Below are 20,422 nucleotides of genomic sequence, written 5' to 3' on the forward strand. Positions count from 1 at the left end.
CCTGGTTGAGTAATGGCAAAACAACAAAAAAAAACGTACACATCAGGTAAACTGCATTGAATGAGGGTTATTTTGATATCATGTAACCACTCTGCAAAGGACAACTAGCCAAGTGGCACAAGAGGAAATCTCAGGAAAATCGTTCTACGATGGTGGACTTTGTTAACAGTTGATAAGATTCTATTTGGCTGGTGGGAATCAAAGCAGATCAAATTCTGGAATTTAAAAAATAGCTGATTCATCATACTATTCTTTATCTTCAGAGATAATCAGGCAATATAATAGTTATGATTAAAGTAAAGTAATTTTAAATATTCTGAATTTATCAAAAGTTTGATTTTGAGCATTTCCATGGCGATTTACTTTTCTGTATTTTTTTTTTCACTGGCAGCTGCAGAAAGCAAGAGGTCTCATACAGAAGTTGGTGTACTTGAAGAATCAAAAGAGGCCTGTATATAAGAAAATGCTAAAGACCGAATTCATTATCTTCAGCGTATATCTCCATCCTTATTCATCAAAATCATTTCCAGGTGCTCCATCTCCACAAAAATCTGTTTGGATTGGATAAAAGGGGTAAACACACACAAAGCTGTCTCTGCGATGTAGGCGGGGTTATTGTTACATATAACTGAGACAAAGGCATAAGAAACTTTTTTGGGCTTACTTCCTGATTTGTGGTGAATCAATTGACCCGTGGGTTGTGGACAGCAGGTGGCAGTAGTGGTCACCATCTAGAATGAAAGAAGCCAGCACAACTCCAAACACTTGGCCTTTTTTAAGAGAAATAGAGATCTTTACAAGTATTTTCTGATGTCATCTCCCTCCAGATAATGATTACTTAACTTGCTGAAGCTGCTCATTCTGCTGTGCACAGGGACACATTTAGGCTTTTAGCAGCCTCATTAACTCAACTATTAGGACGCATCTAATCATTTGATGCATGGACTGAGGGCATTTGCTGACAAAATATTTTCTGGAAAATTGGCTGAAAAACACAGTCTTGCACACAAGTATTCAGCAAAGTGAAAATAAATGAACCACAAAGCAGTTTGTATGCAGAGATCTCAGCAGCTTTATTTGGACTCTTAATTCTCTGTAAGTTGACACAAATGATGCCTGTCCATGGCATTCTTTCACCTTCCACACATAGCCAGTCACACATGGTGTCTTGTGTTTGCTGAAATCCGCACAGGCCGTTCCACTTGAGTGCACATGTGGAACATCACTTTAAAGGATCAGAAGCTTCATCCTCTGTCTGCAGCTGCAGCCTGCAGGGGAACTAGTTGCTGCATCCATTAGCTCCTCCGTCCACAGAAAAGAGGTCCATCTCTGGTGATTCCTTTGTTCTGTCAGGGAAGCCAAGCATCCGTTCCTTTTTCTTTGAAAGATTGTCATCATAATGCTGGAATGTCTCACTACAATCTACGCTTAGATAATGGTAACATACATTAGAGTCTGAAAAATTAGTTCTGTCTCCAATTCATCTTGTTCTACAAAAAGCTCAACATGTTTTCCTTACCACTCATAAGATAACCCTGTAAAATGTTGAGATTCTTGGTATAAAGGCACAAAGTTCAGCCGTACAGAAAGAGCACACCTCTGTGATCGAGTCCAGCAGAAGCTTGTCTGGTTCTTATTTGTTTCTCAGTAATTAAAGCCCTCATAAAACTTGCAGCCTTTCATCTGAGGATCATTACTTTCACATAACAAAAACAACAACAAAGAAAAACATGTTGGAATTAATTTAGCCTTGTAGCTGTGTTTGGACTGAATGGTAATTCTTAAGAGAAATCATAAGTGAATTAAAAAGTAACTCAGAACAGAATTAAAAAATATAATTTTTTAAAAGACTTTATAATACACAAAAAAACAGCTCAGCTTCCAGAAGGAATGGCCTGATCAAGGTGTAATTTGGTCCACATGCAGAACAGTGACAGATGGACATGATTCTGTTCCTATGGAGTTGGAACATTTCGAATGGCCACCACAGAGTGTAAGTGCTGGCATCTGGCACTAACCAGAGCATATGACAGTCGGAACAAAGAGAGAAGGTCAAGAGACAGAGACTGCTGTATTACAACTGGATGGATTTTAAAAGAGCCTGCATTGCTTGTTTGCATGAGTTTAGGCAACCGTAGCATGTAGAGTACCAGCATGTGAATGGTACAAACTGACCTGGATAATAAAATAGGAGCCAACAGGTGCATTAGTTAAGCATCCCAAGATTTTCACCCTATCACCCACCTTTTCTGAATAAGAAAAGGTGGGTGATAGGGTGGCCATGAAAATTCAACTGATGAAAAGCACTTCATTTGATATGAGCTTAGAAGTTAAAATTCAGTGTTTGTGAAAAATCTGTTGAATAAGACCCACCTTTTCTGAATAGGAATATCAAATGAAGTGCTTTTCATCAGTTGAATTTTCATATAGATAAGCAATGCGCAACTATTTTAAGACAATGATGTCACATCACTGACTCTAACCTAACCCTCAACCCCACCACATAAAAACCATCAATCTATTGTAACTGTGTAGCCCAGAGGCCCACAATCTACTCAACTTAGTCCAGTAAACAGACCTTTCAGTGGTCAGATGTTTGAACTAATGGGCTACCATAGATGAAGGTTCCAGTCATCCAAGACTAACAATAATGAGGATCACTCCATTGTGCTCCAAACATTACAACGACCTCTCTGGAATCACTCTTTACAACACCTTGTGTTGTCTTATGGCAAAAAATCTTAGAGCAGGGGTGTCCAAAGTCGGTCCTGGAGGGCCGGCAGCCTGCATGTTTTAGTTCTCTCCCTGGTTTAACGCACCTGCCTCAAATGATGGCTCGTTAGAAGACCTAAAGGTTGTTGGTACCACCAGGGAGAGAACTAAAACGTGCAGGATGCCGGCCCTCCAGGACCGACTTTGGACACCACTGTCTTAGAGCAAAGATGGCAACATTTCTAGTGGCACAATAACTAAGGGGTAAAAATTGAAGACAAGTTGTATCATATTATAAATAAGGGACTCTGAGTTTCTGACAACACACCAAGCATACATGGAATCAGCTAAGAATCAGTGCCAAAGCAAAGATGTGGACAACCCTACTGCAGCAGAAGACACAGTGTCTGTATCAAGCGTTACATCCAAGCCTAAAGGAGGTCTACACCCTGCAAGAGATACAGCAATACAACAGTTAATTTAATTTCCACCACTCCCTGGGTGCTAAACCATTTTGTCAAGAAGTGTAAAATTAAGGACGAAAAAAAAAAGCATAGTGTGGAATTTGCTGCTCTAAGTTTTAAAAAGTAACATTTTTAGATGATAAAAATCTATTCTATATCTCCAAATGAACTAAAATATAGGAGCATAATCAGATTAAAAGAGTTCATAGATAAATTTCGGTGGACTTTTTCCAAAGGAAATGTTTGTCTCTGTAGATAAGCAAAATTAATCATTTCTCTCTGCTGCAGAATAAAAAGTCATGTGACGCAGTTCTAAATGCCAAAAGAGGCCTTTCCTGCTGAAAGAGCCAGATGACTTGGCGTCTTCCATTAAAATTTGTGGGACTTGTGTAGTAAAAAATATAAGCACCAGGTTTCCAATATATCTCTATCTCTGGGTGTGAAATGTTTAAACAGCGGCATAAAAAGAAGTTTCCATTTTGTAAATGAAATTTAGCTCTACCTTCTCTATAAACATAAGGCCAGCAGAAAGAGAGGCAAAAATACAACAGATCTTTACTGAAACATCATCTAGACTGGGATAAACCCGAGCTGGGAAACCTACAGCTGCAGCTCAAATGTTGTTTAATGCACAGAGGGCACAAAGCTCACTGGATGCGATCAAAAAGTTAGCTGACGTTTAAGTTTCAAATAACAGCACCAGAGTTATTAATTTACAGTAGAGCTTTGAATCCATGTGTACTCTAAATCCTGGAGTCTGGTTCAATGTGTGACTTTCACATATCTGTTAAGTTCGATTCAGATAGTTCTCTGATGAAGAGCTGATTCAGCAGGTGGTCAGGTGAGATACCAGACTTGCAGCTCTTGGGCAGAATATTGCCAGCATTTATGAATAATAAAGCCTAATTTTAGCAGGTTTAACAATTCTAGTTAATCTTCAATGTGCATCAGTTTTCTACAAACAACGAAAAGGTCAGAGACCAGTGAGAACTCGATCAAGAACAAAATTCCTTCAGCAGAACCACTTTAATGTTATGGAGGGACCTGGGTACTCCAGTGATCCTGGGTCTAGGAATACAGGAAGTACATTGGTGCTTTGTCCCAGATGATGGCAAGATGGAGCAGGAAATTAATAGATGGATTAGATTTTGCCTGTAGTAATGAAGGTGTTGTTGCTGTCTATCATGGTGAAGACCAAACTGAGCTGGGCTTTAGTCTAAGCTCTGGATTTACTGGTCCACCTTCCCACCTTCACCTTTGATCATTAGTTTTTGATCATGTCCTAAAGGATAAGATCTTCTGATCAGGAGGCCTCGGCTGGAAGACTTTCCAGGTATAGCATACTGGGAGGAGTCTTGGAGGCAGAAACAGAAGTGAAAGGATTATATATTCCTTCTGACTTGACCACACTTTGATTTTGCAAGGAGAGAGAGGGATTGATGGATTGGTTGGTTACCTATACAGATGTATGGATGTAGTAAGTATGCAAGGATGGATGGAGAGTTTAATCTCTGCATCAGTCTTATGTTTTGTCCCTTTTTTCCACAATAACCTTACTCAGCTCAAGTTTAATCCTGTTTGAGTTACCTTGTGTTTTTGTTCGGTTTCTATTTTGTTTTTTGCATTGGAAGCAAACAAAAGTTGACTTCTATTAACATGCAAAGGAGGGCTAAAAGAAAAGAAGACAAACAAAAGCCACCATTGTGTTTTTGGCATCTTTGAACCTGTAAATACCAAAACTTTACTGTCTTTAATTCACCACTACTTCTTTCTCTATAACTAACTGTATGTATACAGCAAAATTGAATTTTTTTAATAAATTATATCTCTGTCTTTATATATATCCATTTATATATTTCATATATTAAATTGTATTTACACTGTAAAGACTAGAACTACTCGTTCCAAAAGAGGATTTGTACAAATGGGCTGAACTCTTCTACTTTCATTACTGTACAGGATTGAGCTTCCCTTGAGAAATAAACAACAAAAAAAGTACCCATCATCTACCGCTCATGCTCACAACCGCTGCCCTAGTGGACGTAATACAGCCAGTAGACCAAGTTGAAGAAGGTGAATGTGATCGGGAAGACGACCCGGGACCACTTGTCTATGGCATTGACGTCTGTGAGATCCGGGATCTTGACTTTCAGCTGTGAAGCTCTCCTCCGCAGGCGGCTTTTCTTGTGTCCAATTGGCCGGTCGAGGGCTGGCCGTCCATACAGGTCCCGGCTCGTCATGGGCTTGCGGTACTGTATGCTGGCACTGTCGTAGGAGAACATGGTGGCCCGAGGATCGTTGAGGGCGCCCATCATATCCGGTCCCCCCATCTCAGTGGGGAGGTTCGTCAGAAGGATGTTGCCATGAGCGTCGACCTTAAAAGGGAACAAAACAACATTTCAGTTTTATTTTCAGCTAACGCGAAGGTTAAATCAAAAATAAATCTGCTAATCACCTCCAGGCATCTGCCTTCTCATTGTTGCAATTCTTGCTTTCAATTTGAGGGGGTTTTGTTCTTGTGATTTTAGTTGGGAAAACCTCCAGGAAGGGGTCGACTTGCCCCTTCCTCAATTTACACTTTTTCGTATCCAGGCGTTGTCATTTCATTTCCTCTCATCTTATTTCTTTTTTGTACACACAGGCAAACCATTTGTTAGCTTTGTAGCTAACAAATTAGCTTTGTATTCATTGTTGTTCTGATCTCCATTTGGATTAGTTGACCCTTTTGAAATCAAAGATTATGACACCTAGTAAGACCAAGATAACCCCTCCTGACTTTCTGATGGTAGATATTATTTATTGGAGGTGTGTTCATGTTAAACATATTTAAAACATGAAAAAAACAACAACTTTAAATTCTAAGTTTTCAAAGCAGGTTTGAAATGTCCACCTTTTGTGGGCAAAAACTGGTGCATGATTGGTATGAAACAACCAGTTGCAGATGGCTCTGTTTCATGCTCAAACTAAATGGGTACAAAAAAGCGAAAAGGTTAAATGAGCAACACCTTATACACCATAAATTTAAATTATTCTTAATCATTATGCAAAGCTGAGATGTTAGGGCTTGAATTTTAAGATTTACATTTAAAAAAGTCATTTAAAGTTTTCTAAGTTTGGCTTTTAAAGCATTCATCGCTTTCTGATGGGTAGGTGGCTTGGTCATCAGACAAGTAACACTGTCCCAGACTTTTCTTTTTTCCATTTTTTTTTCTCCGAAGAGTTTTTGCGGCGCTAGTGGCTCGTATTTTTTCGACAGTAGGCAGACAGGAAGGAGGGGGAGGACATGCGGCAAAGGTCGTCGGGACCGGGAATCGAACCTGCGACGTCCGCGTCGAGGAGTAAGGCCTCCAAACATGGGGCGTGCTAACCCCCTGCGCCACCACAGCACGCCCCAGTCCCAGACTTATTTTAACCTGCCTTAGACATAAGCGACTGATATTTTCCACTCAGATCTTCACCCACCTGCACTTTACTGCTCTCCAGTCGACCCTTATTCTCATTGTTGGACTTAGCAGCCTTTTCCGCTGCTTTCTTCTGTAGGTGAGGACCACGGCCAAAAAAGATGTAGTTAACAAAGGCATACTCCAGCAGGGCCAGAAACACAAAGACAAAGCAGCCCATGAGATAAATGTCAATGGCCTTGACGTAGGGGATCTTTGGCAGGGTCTCCCTCAGGTGGGTGTTAATGGTGGTCATGGTCAGCACCGTGGTTATACCTGCAGATGTGCAAAAGTCAACAGTGTAGGACATGCAACCATCTCAGATTCGACATTTTTCTTGTAAGAGCTACTTTTCTTTTTTTTGTATCAAACTTTGCAAGATTTTTGCTAATCCTCCAAAGTCAGACATGTTGCCAACATTCAGTCAGTGTATTCAGTGCTCATTCAGTGCCTAACTTTGCCATCCAACCTAGTTCTGAGCCCAACAAAAAAATAACCACCAATACATCCAACAGAGAGCCGACAGCTGACAACTTCAAGTGGTCCAGAGAATTTGAACTCCTCTCAGACAAAAATGGAAATAACCACCAGAATTAGGTAATAAAACCCTTTGTTAAGCTCCTGAGAGGCTCAAAGTCTTGATAGCCTTTAGATCTGTAAGGAGAATAAGAGTTTCTTTAGTAGCAGAGTAGAAGTAGTATAGTAATATTGTTGTGCACTTCCTTTGTGATTATTACAAGTAGGTGTTCCTGATTTAGTTTTAGTGACGTGTAAATTTTAGGGTTGTAGGTTCCCCCTTGACCACTAGCTTTTTATGTGGCTGAGGTCATTTCAAGGCAAGGTCAAGAATTCATCTCAGTAAGAGTTTGAGGCTCTAAGACTAATTAATTTGTGATATTGTTTTTAAGTCATCAGATGTTGTTCTATATACGGTGAAATTTAAAGTTTAGCCTAGAAGTATTTCCTGAAAAATAAAATGAAATCTAATGTTGGACCATGACTAAATGAAGAGAATCCTGTCAAACTGTCTTAATGAAGGCAGAATGAGAGAAATATAAAATCTACTATCAAACATGAAGCTAAAAGTGCTACAATCAAAAAAATATATAAAAAATAAAAACTATATATATACTTAGGGGGGCACAGCAAGCTAAAAAAGTAGACACAAAGATCTAAAAGGGACTAACATTTGAGAAATTGAACTATTTTGGAGAAATAGAAAATACTGAATAATTCAATGTAATAATTTCCCTTTTAATAGGAGAACTCTGTTAAACTGATGGAAGGTCATAAATAATCAGTGCATGTTTATGCTTTTCCAAGTCTAAAACTTACAGAACAGACTGTACAGGTGACAATTGATCATTAGGACTGGTTCTGTCTCCATAAATTTCAGCTCTCCAAATCTGAGATATGGATATAATGAAAGCTTATAGACTTGCATGATATCTATGTTGAAGTTTGCTGTCTATATACATAATAAGAGCTAACAAAAATGAGTGAACCTGAGAGAAATTATGAATAAAAGTCACTGACCTAAAGCCACTCTGGCAGCCGACGCATCGTAATTTATCCAGAAGGAGACCCAGGACAAGATGGTGATCAGGATGGATGGCATGTAAGTCTGCAGAATGAAATAGCCAATATTCCTCTTGAGTTTAAAACTCAGTGACAGTCGTGGATACGAACCTGTTTGGTAAGAAAAGTAGTATTAGTCTGTGGTGATCTTTATACAGATTGGTAAAAAGATGGGTACTAAATGAAACAGCATAATGTTTATGACATAATAGCTCAATTTTTCCCATAGATTATACTTTTCCAGTATAGACAATGAATATTGTCAGTATCAAGATTTACAAAATATTGTATACAATTAACCTAAAATACTTTTTAAAAATGTATTAAACAAGGTCCATTGTTACCTGTGGCAAACACAGCTTTCTTGGACAGGGTTTGGTAATCAATGATGGAAAACTGAGGCAGCTCAATGTTCTCCACTCCAGTGACTGACCCCGCATTGCTTCCTCCCTGCCAGTAAAACTCAATGTCGTCTGTGGTGTACCCATCTGAGAGAAACAGGAAACCCCAAAGAATTTCAAAATGAAGTTAAAGTCAACAATATTTTTCTTTGGGTACTTGCACAAGTAAAAAAGGAGAGATCAAAGCTGTCCTTAAAAACGTCTAGAAACAATTCCCATGATAGTCACAGGCCAGAGGCCTTAGGACCCACAAACAGAAACCAGTGAAACTCAATGAAGAGGATTGTGCATTTGGTCTAGTTCTACTCAAAAGTTAGTCCTTTTTTTTCCAATCTTCTCTACAACAAGCAGGATGTTAGGAAGAGAAACTAGTGAGGGAAGTAGGAAAGTCACTCTGACATCATCTCTCTGATGTTGGAGATTCACGGCTGTGTTAGTGTGTGACTGAACAGCCTGAACTGTCGGTGACCTCCTGAATGGATTGTCAACACATTTATTCAGCAGGATGTGAACCCACATAAGCTGCAGATCCTTTGGGAACATCTGCCAGAGTTTTATTTCTGTTTTAGTAAAATTCTTTCACATCATAAAAAGGAGAGTGAAAATATACTGCAGGTTGAAAAACATGACTCGAGGGAAATACTTTCACACTCAGAGAACATGAAGTCTGGAATGAATCAGCTAGAATGAAAACGGTTTACAGTGCACATCAGTCAGCGAACTGCTTTCAGGAAGAGTTTCAAAAAAATGTGACACCTCACTGGAGATACAAACCAGGAGTTAACACACAGGCAGCTCTGGCAGTGGTGCATAGTCCCTGGTCTTAGTGAGGAGCAATTTCAGGACCCTTACTGGTGGATTGATGACACTGAAGAATAACATTTCAAACCTGGGTACTGTCTTTTTCTAAATCTACCACAAGTATTGCAAGTATTGCAAGTATACCAATACTTGCAATACTTGGCTTTCAAAAGTGAAAGCCTGGTTATAAGTCGTAGACTTGGGGGGAAGCCTTGGCTATAACCGTTTTAACAACTATTTGTTCTGCCCTACTTTAAATAATATGGGCAGATTCCCTGGGGACAAGAAATACTGAAACCTTTTACAAAACGTCAATGTCAATGTATGTTTTTCATGTGTGAACACACATAAAAAAGTGTTCACCCATAACAAATTTCTCTTGTTTTTGATTTAGTTCCGACACTTAAAATGCATCATATGATCAATCAAATTTAAGTCATCAGACAAAGATGAATGGAAAAATATATCTTTCAATTAATTGGGGGGGAAAAAATCTATCCAAATAAACCTGTACCTATAAAAAAAATAGTATCACCCCCTTGTAAAATCATCGATTAACTTAACATGGTTCACTTTCTATAGCCACACACCAGAACTGCAAGACAAAATACAAACTCACCAAAGCAAAATATGTCTCACAATCCTAAAAAATAGTCAAGCTCTCAAAACAAATAAATTTAAAAACAGATAAAATTATCTCCTAGTTTAAAAATAATGAAAGATCAATTTCTAAGACTGCCACAAATGGTTGCAGTAGTGTAATGGTCTGAGTCTGTCTTACGTTTTCAAGACCTGTACAATTTGGTGATGTTACAGATAGTTTTCCCTAGTAGAAAAGTCTTCATAGAGATTCCATTGAAGTATGCTTGGAAAATGCAGCAAGACAAGCCCACCTATGAATTAGTTGGACAAAAATAAGTTCTTGAGTCAAATGATCAAAGTACCGGCCAAAATCCAATAGTTATTCTGTTACAATATTATAAATATGCTCATAAATCCTTCGCTGTGTCTGAAATAAAACAGCTCTGTACTGAATAGTGTCTCAAGACTCCTCCACAGAAATGAAAAGAAAAATAGACTCATTACCAGCTATTGTACTACGTGACAGCTACTGCTGCAGTTGCTTTATTGTGCCTAATAAAGGAAATCATTTTAATACTGCATCTTCTATTTACTTAGATTTTCTTTGATTGCCTAAAAGGTTTAGGTAAAAAAAACAAGACAAAAAAACATGGTACCAATCTGTAAGGTGACACACACAGCAAGATGCTGTCTTGATTAAATAATTTTCTACCAGATGAAATATTACCGACTCCTCAACTTTTCCATAGGAAAACATTTTATTCCATTTCTTACTTGATCTACATGTAAGTGCTAACTTTTTTATTGGCCAAGTTGTTCAGTGCATTAAAACAGCAAACAAAAGCCGCAGATCTGATGCTAAATGTGGCATCTCATATTCTTCGTCCTCTAAACTCAAAACTGACTGTATTTTAATAAATGCATGCTTCCTTCCAGCTGCTGGACATCCTCCAGTTTCCCAGAGGCTGAGTTGGACAAGAAATAAAGCATTTCCCTTTACTTTTCCTGGCAGGTCTCTGGGCTACATCTACAGGCTGAAACAGAGTGACCCGGCCCCCAATGCCCCATCGGTAATTAGACCCATTTAATTGGGCCAATGTGTTTCTCTTTTCAGGCTCTCCATCTTATCTGCAGGCAGTTGAAGGATTTCTGGGAATTAACAGCTTATCAAGAGCGGAAGAGCTTCATTATGCTTTTACTTCATTTTTCTCATCCCTTTTCAGTACGAAGAGGAGCATTTTAGAAATGGCTTAAGTGAACAATTAGAATAATTTGAACACGTTGAATGATTTAAAAGGAGAATTGCCTATTATAATGTCAGTTCTTCCAAAGGGAATCGAATATCTCCTGATTTATTGAACTAAATTCAGTTTGTGTTTTTACCTGTCTGAACTACAACATGTCTTATAAATAAAAAAAGGCTCCATATCTTCACACCTGAGTACTTTTTTCTAATATAATCTCTTCCTTTGTGAAACCATCTCCCAGTTTTATTCATAAATAGTAGGTAGACACTCTGTCTACTTAGGCTCAAAATGTATCATGAGGGACATTTCTATTCATTTTCAACTCAAAACCTGAAAAAAGTTACCTTCTAAATAAGAAAACATGATAAAATCGAAACATTCAATCAATCATAAACTAAAAATGGCAAATTTTGTTTATATGACATAACTCAAAAAAGGTGCTATTGTAGTATTGTTTTGGAGTATGTCATGGTGATGGTACTTGGAAAATTTGGTATCTAGGTGCTCGTTATTAAAAGTCTGAGTTCCACTGCGTCTTCAAATCAATTACCCCACTTTAATGTCCCTGCTGCACCCTCATAGGAGGCTGTTGCCACAACAATGTTTTATTGTGGGTTTGGTTTTTTGAGAATGATGTCTTAGTGTGAAGAAAAGTGTGCACAATGTTTAGCAAGTGGCCTAGAAAGTTAAGTTATTGTTTTATCTGACCAGAGCGCCTCCTTCCACATGTTTGCAGGGAAGCATCAAAATGGCTGCTTCATAATTGGAAACTTAGCTTAGCTTTCTGTTTGGCTTGAATGGCTTACGGTTCAATTAAAATAGTCTCCCAGCTGAGTTGTGCAACTCCTCCAGAGCTAGCATAGGGTCTTTGGCTACTTTGTTTATCCTACCTGTCATGGATAGCCATCTATTTGTATACTTGAAGTTTTGCCTTATGTTTTCCATTTTCAGTTAAGAAATTGTACAGTGCTTTGTACAAAAATTGTGATATTGTTTTTCAATATAATTCTGCTTTTAGTCTTCTCCTTTGTCTACTTCATGTTAGTCTATCACATAAGACCAAACAAAATAGACTGAAGTCTTGAGTTGCAGTGTAATAATATATGCAAGCGAATATACTTTTGCAACCCACTGTAATATCCCTAGAGATTTAGTCTTTATTTCTAATTTCAATTTTCTTAGCTATTGAAATTTCCACATTAAGATGCATAGATTACATTAAATTCTTTGACTTTTATGACTTTAGTTACTTTATTAATATTTAAGACTTAGGCATTTTGATCTAATTCAATCTGTATTTGAGTATGAAATGTTTGTGTGCTTCAGATTCAGAGCTACCAGGTTTGACCACTTAATTTTCATGCTCAAATGTAACATCTATTTTATATTACACTGACTAGATTCAATAAGACAGCCCAGAAGAGCATGCATGAGCATGCTTCTGTTCGATTATTAAAGACAGCTAATATCTGTTAGACACAGTAAATTTGAGGAACTTGGACCATGGCCACGAGCCTTATTTCTATACCCAATGTTACCAATGAACAAGGCTCTAAAACTATGGCATTAAACAAATTCTTCACCTGCATCAGTTTAATTTGTTAGAGAATTGAGAAGGAGGAAAGTTATAATTTAACAGGCACATGCACAGCTAATGAGCACCCCCTCTTACCATTACAGAAAACCCATTTTATTTATCTTTAATAGACATCAGGAATACGTGGATGATTAGGGATTAGGGTGTGTAGTGAGATTGTTGCTTTAGTCTGTTGTGGTAACAAAAAAATCATCTGAAAGGCTAAACTTTGATTTAACTGTTCCATCTGTACCTAAACTATCTTATAACATTCATAAGATTTGGATTTTGACTAAGATCCTTGATACAAGCAGCTGCAATCTATTCCATCATCCATTAGAATAAAGATTTGCTCATTTCCAAAATTTCAACTTCATCTGTTGCTTTATACGTCATGTCTAGCCAAAGGTTAATTTGCAGACCTGATCACTGCTTAAACTTCTGTAGAAAACTAAAAACAAACAGTCATAAAATAAACTGATGTATATTAATGAGCTTTTGGAGAGCTCATATGGCTTTGTTGCATATGTATGACTTATGCATGAAGCTCCCGGCAGAAAGGCGCTCCACCCTCTCTAAATGTAGACATATACTGTATAATGTGTGAGACTTTAACTATTCATGTCAGCATTGTTAATTATTTAACTGAGGCACTCCGGACAGGTCCAGTTAAACTGGAACTGTCAGTTCACATTAGATGGCCTTAAGCTGAATGTGACCTTAACAACCTCAGATGATTCTGACCTGGGAAAACTGATGTTTCAGCTAATTTTTATAAAAATACAGTATTATCAAGTCTCTATTGGTGTGAAGGTTGAGAACCATTTCAATAGAAAAACTGAAAGTGAACCACAACCAGAACAAATATGGTCTGGGTGGTATAATCAATTTACTGAAAAAAAAAGCATAGGGAAGACCCACAGTTAAGTTTATTTTATCATAAACACCTATGGATTACCAAGAGGAAGGATATGGACAGATGGAAAAATGAAGAATGGATGGATGGAAACATGGCTGGACCAAGACAGAAACAGGGATGGAAAATGGTTGGATGTACAGTCAAATGTAATGTGTGTTTATTAACAAGCAGTGGAGATGCTAATGTTGTACATCTGTAGTTAAGCTGATGTACAGATCTGACATGTACATGAATGACCATGTAGTTAAATTCCTGCTTTATTCATCAGAATTATGATTATTTCAGATTTATAAAGGGTGCTCTGACAAGCTGTGTTTTCTTTGGATTTTATAATTCTTTTACCTCAGGCTTGTGTACTTTTGTCCACTTTTATCACTTGGATTTTCTATAGCTTCCCTAACACTTGGTTTTAGCTCCTGGAGATTGTAGTAACAAGCTTTAGTAAAACTCTTCTAGATCTGTGAACTGATCCTTTGTTTTACATTATTGTGGCTTTCTTCATCTCTGGTTAACCTAATGAAAATCAGGTGTCTAGTTTCACCACATGAAGATCATGACAGGTTCTTGTGTCAGAGTTGTGTGATATCTGAAAACAGACCGATCTATCCAGGTTCACTCAGCATCTCTTGAATCAGTTTGGACACAAAAACTGTGTTGCTTACAGCTCTCGATCTCCAAGGTGCAGTTCTGCTCATCCAGCGGGTATCTGCGAAGGTCCATCATGCAGGCGGCTGTCGTGGTGATCCTTGGTGAAAACAACAACAAAAAAAATGTTCATTTGATTTCTTGAAGTTTAAGGGTAGAGCATAACTCACAGAACCGACCTTCTAAACCTCGAATTACACAAATCCTTTTAAACCTTGAGTGGAGCGAAACCATCCGTCTCGTTCTCATAATTGCCTTTGCTCTGCTGAATTGACGTCTGCAGCTCTTCTCCCTTTGTAAAGCTTTGTGTTTTAATCTCAATTATAGCAGGCAGTAATTAGGAGTTAACAATAAAACTGGATGAAACTTTCAGTGAAGTTTTAAGCAACAACCGTCACAAACTGGATGGAGCCACACCTTATTTACAGCCTCATAATCTGTGTGTATGACAGACAACACGATTAAAGGTTATCCCAAATATCCACTGTAGCATGTAGGTAGATTATAATTAATATGCTGAAATGGAAGGATAAATTACAGGCATTTTTCTGGGTGACCTGCACTTATACTCATTCAGACAGAAAATCTGGCGGCGTAGGGAATACGTGGAGCAAACAAACGATCCCTGCACGCTTCATAGACTTTAATTAGACATACGTAAAGCTGCATTATACTCAGTGAAGCTTATTAAAAAGTATTTATTGTCAAATGAAATACAATCTGTCCAAAATAAAACATTCCTATTCATCTTTTATGTTGATTTATTGACATACACACTTGGGGCTCTTCAATGTATAATTAAGGCAGTAGATCTGAAGCTATTTAGAGAACATTTTTCCAGCCAGCCCCACTCCAACAAGATGAGGAAAAAAATTAATACACCACTAATAATGAATGGAATATTCTTTTAAATGTTTGGTTTCTTTTTTTTCCTTCATTGTGAAGAAAATGAACTACTTTTCATTTTGTCCTGATTTCATGGTAAAAATGCAATAAAGTAGCAACTGTACTTATATAAAACAGTAATGTGAGTAAGCACTTTGGTTCAAAACAGTTGTGGAAATGAACTTTTTCCACTTTGGCCAACATTTAATGGCGGCTGAACAGGTTTGTATTATCAGAGCCAGTCATTAGCAGAGATTCTTCAGATATCAATGCCATGCTACACCTCATCTTGTCTCCATGGAAAGTAGATTTGTTCAATGTGTAAAATGGAATGAGTAATACTGAAGTATTCATGGATCAGTATATTATATATTTAATACCTCCATTCAGCTCTGACTCTGCCCCTGTCTCTTCTTCTGATCAGTCACATCTACAAATATTTAAAAATGAAGCAACCAGGAGGTTCCCATGTATAACCTGACCACTGGTTCTGTCATTATCTGTATCTCAGATGTGGAAGTGTTGTCTCATTCTTGCTGCTTCATGCTCAACTGACTTGACCTTCGGAGTACACTCTGAAGGTCAAGTTTTACAGCTAGTTCCTTGTGCTGTCGAGTTTGCATCTTTTACATACTACTACAAACACATTCCATCATGGCATAATATAAACTCTACTAACGATGAAAAGTATTCTCGGACTGTAGTTTGTGCACCCAAATGTGTGACTCTAAGGGATTCACAACTATGAAAACAGAACTGCAGCCTTCTCCTTACAAGTCAGTGAATGGACACTTCCCATTTGTACTGTCTGTCCATGCCTCTTCACCAGCTTTAAGACTTATCCAAAGCTTCCTAAAGTGTTCAGTGTGTTCAAGAAAAAGATGAACAGCCAAGAATATTCAGAAGGTAAAGGATAAATATTTATGTTTTTATGGGCTTTTAGCGTCCATGACAGTGAAAGAGCTGGGAAAACGTGAAGACAGCTGAACTTTTACTGTCAGAGTAAGGAGGTATTAAAGGACTTTTTCATTTTCACAAGTCACCCTGGAATCCCTGGATATGCTATTTTCAGTCTCCTTTCAGAAAATACTTTCTGAAAGGAAGTATTTCTGAATACTTCTTCAGGCTTTGTGCTTCTGAAGTACAAAGCCTTAGGAAAAAGTCCAAAGACAGAAACCATAATAAAATTGCAAATAAACACAAATAAATGATACAAATAAATACATTTTCATCTACCCGCAAGTAGTGCCAGTCTGATATGGGGTGCTGTTTCTAAACCATGTTATCCACTCATTTATAAATGTCACAGTTTCAACTTAAGTATTTAGGTCCAAACAAAATATGTTAGCAAGTTAACTATTTAGTTCTGAGCCAGCCAAATATTGATTTACAAACTAAATTGCTAGTTCATAGCTAAATATATGTAAGTTTGCTTGCTAATGTGTTGAAGTGGACAATCAAAAATAAAAAGCTGTGTCTTGAAAACTTCTGCATTAACTCCTGCTGGGTATACCCTCCTCCTGAACCAGGTATCCTGTATCTTATTATTAACAATTCACTATTATGCACAAGTTTTTGTTGGTCTATCTTATAAAAGTACAAATAAAGTGTATGTTTGCGCTTGTTATATGACAAAACAAGTGCAGTGGTTGTAATGTGTATTTGTTATTTAATAACCTCCGACTTTTTACTATGATTTCCCCACACGTGGCCTCGTGATCACTATGACTCGTTAAAGAGAAGCTTTTCAGACTCTGCATCAGCTCAGGCCCAGCAGCACAGACTAAACTTAGCCTCTGTGTCATCTTTTCTTTCCATTGCTGAGAAAAGCTTTCTCTTAGTTGTGACCATACCCGAGATCTGCCACTGATGATGATGTGGAGATAAACAGGTCTTTGATGTTGTCTTCATTATTCCAAGGTGCTGAATTTCCAATAATTGGGATGTGAGAGTGCCAATCAAAGCTGAGGTCATTTTGGGAAACCTAAATATAGCCCTTGTCTCAGCAGCAAGCACACTGGATGAATAATTGTCGGAGCCTTTGGGGGATAATGATTCTGCAGCAGAGCAGTGTGAAAGATATGATCATCAGTCCTTCCGACTGGGGCCAAAGTAGAGAAGGAAGGACAAATATACCAGCAACACAGGGAGAACCTCCAGGACCAAGGCCATTGCATCATTCAATCATTGTATTCAATAAATTTGTTAAACCTTTACTTGAATCTCCTGTGAGTATTTTGCATGTGGGGCCAAAGCTTAAAAAGAAATATGACAAACCCCAACCAGAGGGACAGACAACCACTGTAAGGGTCACAAATTATCTAGGGGTTGCACTTTAACACCCATGATCTAGACCAGTGGTTCTCAAATGGGGGTACGTATACCCCTGGGGGTACGTGGAGGTACTGCAGGGGGTACGTGAAGCTTTTCAAAATATCTTTAAAAAATCAGTAGGCTCCTCATAATAAGTCTTGGGGAAAATTATTTTGTGAAAAGTTTGATTAAATATAAATGTGTGTTCATGTACTGAATTTTATATTCAGTATTTAGTTTCAATATCCTTTAAAATAAAACGGTTTGACTGGTTTTATACCTTCCTGGTGGTCACCGTCTTCTGTTTTTCTTTTTTGTTTAACCATGCAATGTTTGCAATATGGATGTATTTGTCAGGTTCACTGATATAAGTTGTTTGGCTTTAATAAATCAGACAGTGATTTTACAGCACTGTACCCCTTTTTAATTCCAAAAATGTTTTGCCCGTGTCAGGGGGTAATTGACTAAAAATATATTTTTAAGGGGGTACATCACTGAAAAAAGTTTGAGAACCACTGCTCTAGAGCAACGCATGGAAGGAGCAGAGAGCAGAAACGGTAGAAAGGTACTCAACTTTTTCTACTACTTTTACACGACTTCACAGGCCCTCGCATACAGGTGCTGGTGCGAGGGCCTTCACAGGCCAGGTCCTTGAAGGATCCCTGGCCTTCACAGGCCCTCGCGTCCACGTGGCGGTGCGAGGGCCTTCACAGGTCAGGTCATTCAAGGATCCCTGGCCTTCACAGGCCCTCGCGTCCACGTTCGGTGCAAGGGCCTTCACAGGCCAGGTCCATGAAGGATCCCTGGCCTTCACAGGCCCTCGCGTCCACGTGGCGGTGCGAGGGCCTTCACAGGTCAGGTCATTCAAGGATCCCTGGCCTTCACAGGCCCTCGCGTCCACGTTCGGTGCAAGGGCCTTCACAGGCCAGGTCCATGAAGGATCCCTGGCCTTCACAGGCCCTCGCGTCCACGTTCGGTGCGAGGGCCTTCACAGGCCAGGTCCTTGAAGGATCCCAGGCCTTCACAGGCCCTTGCGTCCACGTTCGGTGTGAGGGCCTTCACAGGCCTTCACATTACCACGTGGTCGTCTTATTCAAGCACTTCTGAAGGAACAGCCTGCGATGTCATCGATGACATCACGTTCGTTTTGTCGGTCTGATGTCATCAGTGACAGTCAGGGACGGACGTGATGTCATCGATGACATCGCAGGCTGTTACCTCAGAAAAAATGGTTTTTATATAGGTTATATAGGTTTTACATAGGTTACATGTCTCAGCTGTATTGAAACAGTTGTAACAATTGATGTTTGTTTTGTTTTGTCTCTTCTTCTCCTTTCTTCCGAGTGGGAAGCCTGTAAACAAGAACAGCTTTAGCGAACGAAGAACGACCGCCGTTTTCTTCCCCAAACTCTGTCTGTTTTATTACAAATTGTCAAAATCATGAAATCATGCAATCATACATTGAACATTCCTTTGTGCATTCATGTCCATGTGTCCTTCCGTTGCTCCAAAACAACCATATTCCATCTACTTCAATAAACAACATCAGCCCACACCAGCTGTGACAGCATCCATGGGCCAAATCAAAACAATTCAACAATCGATTTAAATCTTACAGATTTACATAAAAAGAAAACTATTCCTCAAGTTCAGTGAAATTGTAAGGCTACTAATTTCTTTGAATTGTAATAACTCTGAAAAATGTAATCATATTATTAGTTCTATAATTTAATATGGGCATATTTAGAGGACTAGATCTAGCTTAAGCTAGTACAGTAGAATCAATTACAGGGTAGTAGGGGACAAGTGGTAACGTCTATAATAAATGTTTGAAACTGATGAGAACTGATTTCCGGTACATGTAACAGAGTAACTTTAACACTTCCTATCAAAAGATAACACAACCCGTCAGGATACCACCGAAATCTTAATAAGGTTGGGTCGGAGAGTGTATCGAAGTTTAGATACATGTAGCAAACTTCTATAACGGCTGTTTTACGACCGTTATAGCTACAAACCGTAATTATGAAACAAAATCACTCAATCTAGCAAGTAATTACGAAATCAGCACCGAATGAACTTGTAAATTTACATTTTAGCGGGGACAGTTTCCACCAGCTTCACACTACTAACCTGTAAACAAGAACAGCTTTAGCGAACGAAGAACGACCGCCATCTTTTTCCCCAAACTCTGTCTGAGGCGCAAGGGGGAAAGGGGCGGGGCTCCTCACTCTAGGTCTCCTGGTGAAACGCTGTCTATAATTTGGCTCTAACAAAACTGGAAACATCAGTATGAGACCTGAAAGAGCGTAGGGACACCCTAGAGCAGTGGTTCTCAAATGGGGGTACGTATACCCCTGGGGGTACGTGGAGGTACTGCAGGGGGTACGTGAAGCTTTTCAAAATATCTTTAAAAAATCAGTAGGCTCCTCATAATAAGTCTTGGGAAAAATTGTTTTGTGAAAAGTTCGATAAAATATAAATGTGTGTTCATGCACTGAATTTTATATTCAGTATTTAGTTTCAATATCCTTTAAAATAAAACGGTTTGACTGGTTTTATACCTTCCTGGTGGTCACCGTCTTCTGTTTTTCTTTTTTGTTTAACCATGCAATGCTTGCAATATGGATGTATTTGTCAGGTTCACTGATATAAGTTGTTTGGCTTTAATAAATCAGACAGTGATTTTACAGCACTGTACCCCTTTTTAATTCCAAAAATGTTTTGCCCGTGTCAGGGGGTACTTGACTAAAAATATATTTTTAAGGGGGTACATCACTGAAAAAAGTTTGAGAACCACTGATCTAGACCATGGCAATTGAATGCTTACAAAGAGGACACATTGGATTAATGGTTTTT

At 38.6% G+C, this 20,422-nt stretch overlaps 1 protein-coding gene across 1 annotated transcript in view; it reads right to left on the reverse strand.

Moving 5' to 3' along the window:
- Positions 1–2,855: 2,855 nt before the first annotated feature.
- gabrb1 (gamma-aminobutyric acid type A receptor beta1 subunit) overlaps positions 2,856–20,422 on the reverse strand; it is a 39,914-nt gene continuing 22,347 nt past the window's right edge. The window contains exons 5-9 of the mRNA XM_005797724.3: positions 14,383–14,465; positions 8,539–8,682; positions 8,153–8,305; positions 6,639–6,892; positions 2,856–5,551 (exon numbers count right to left, since the gene is read on the reverse strand). Of these exons, the coding sequence (XP_005797781.2) occupies positions 5,210–5,551; positions 6,639–6,892; positions 8,153–8,305; positions 8,539–8,682; positions 14,383–14,465 (976 nt within the window). The 3' untranslated portion in view covers positions 2,856–5,209. The remainder of the gene's footprint in view (positions 5,552–6,638; positions 6,893–8,152; positions 8,306–8,538; positions 8,683–14,382; positions 14,466–20,422) is intronic.

The sequence above is a fragment of the Xiphophorus maculatus genome, chromosome 19 (assembly GCF_002775205.1).
Source record: "Xiphophorus maculatus strain JP 163 A chromosome 19, X_maculatus-5.0-male, whole genome shotgun sequence".
Classification (NCBI taxonomy): domain Eukaryota; kingdom Metazoa; phylum Chordata; class Actinopteri; order Cyprinodontiformes; family Poeciliidae; genus Xiphophorus; species Xiphophorus maculatus.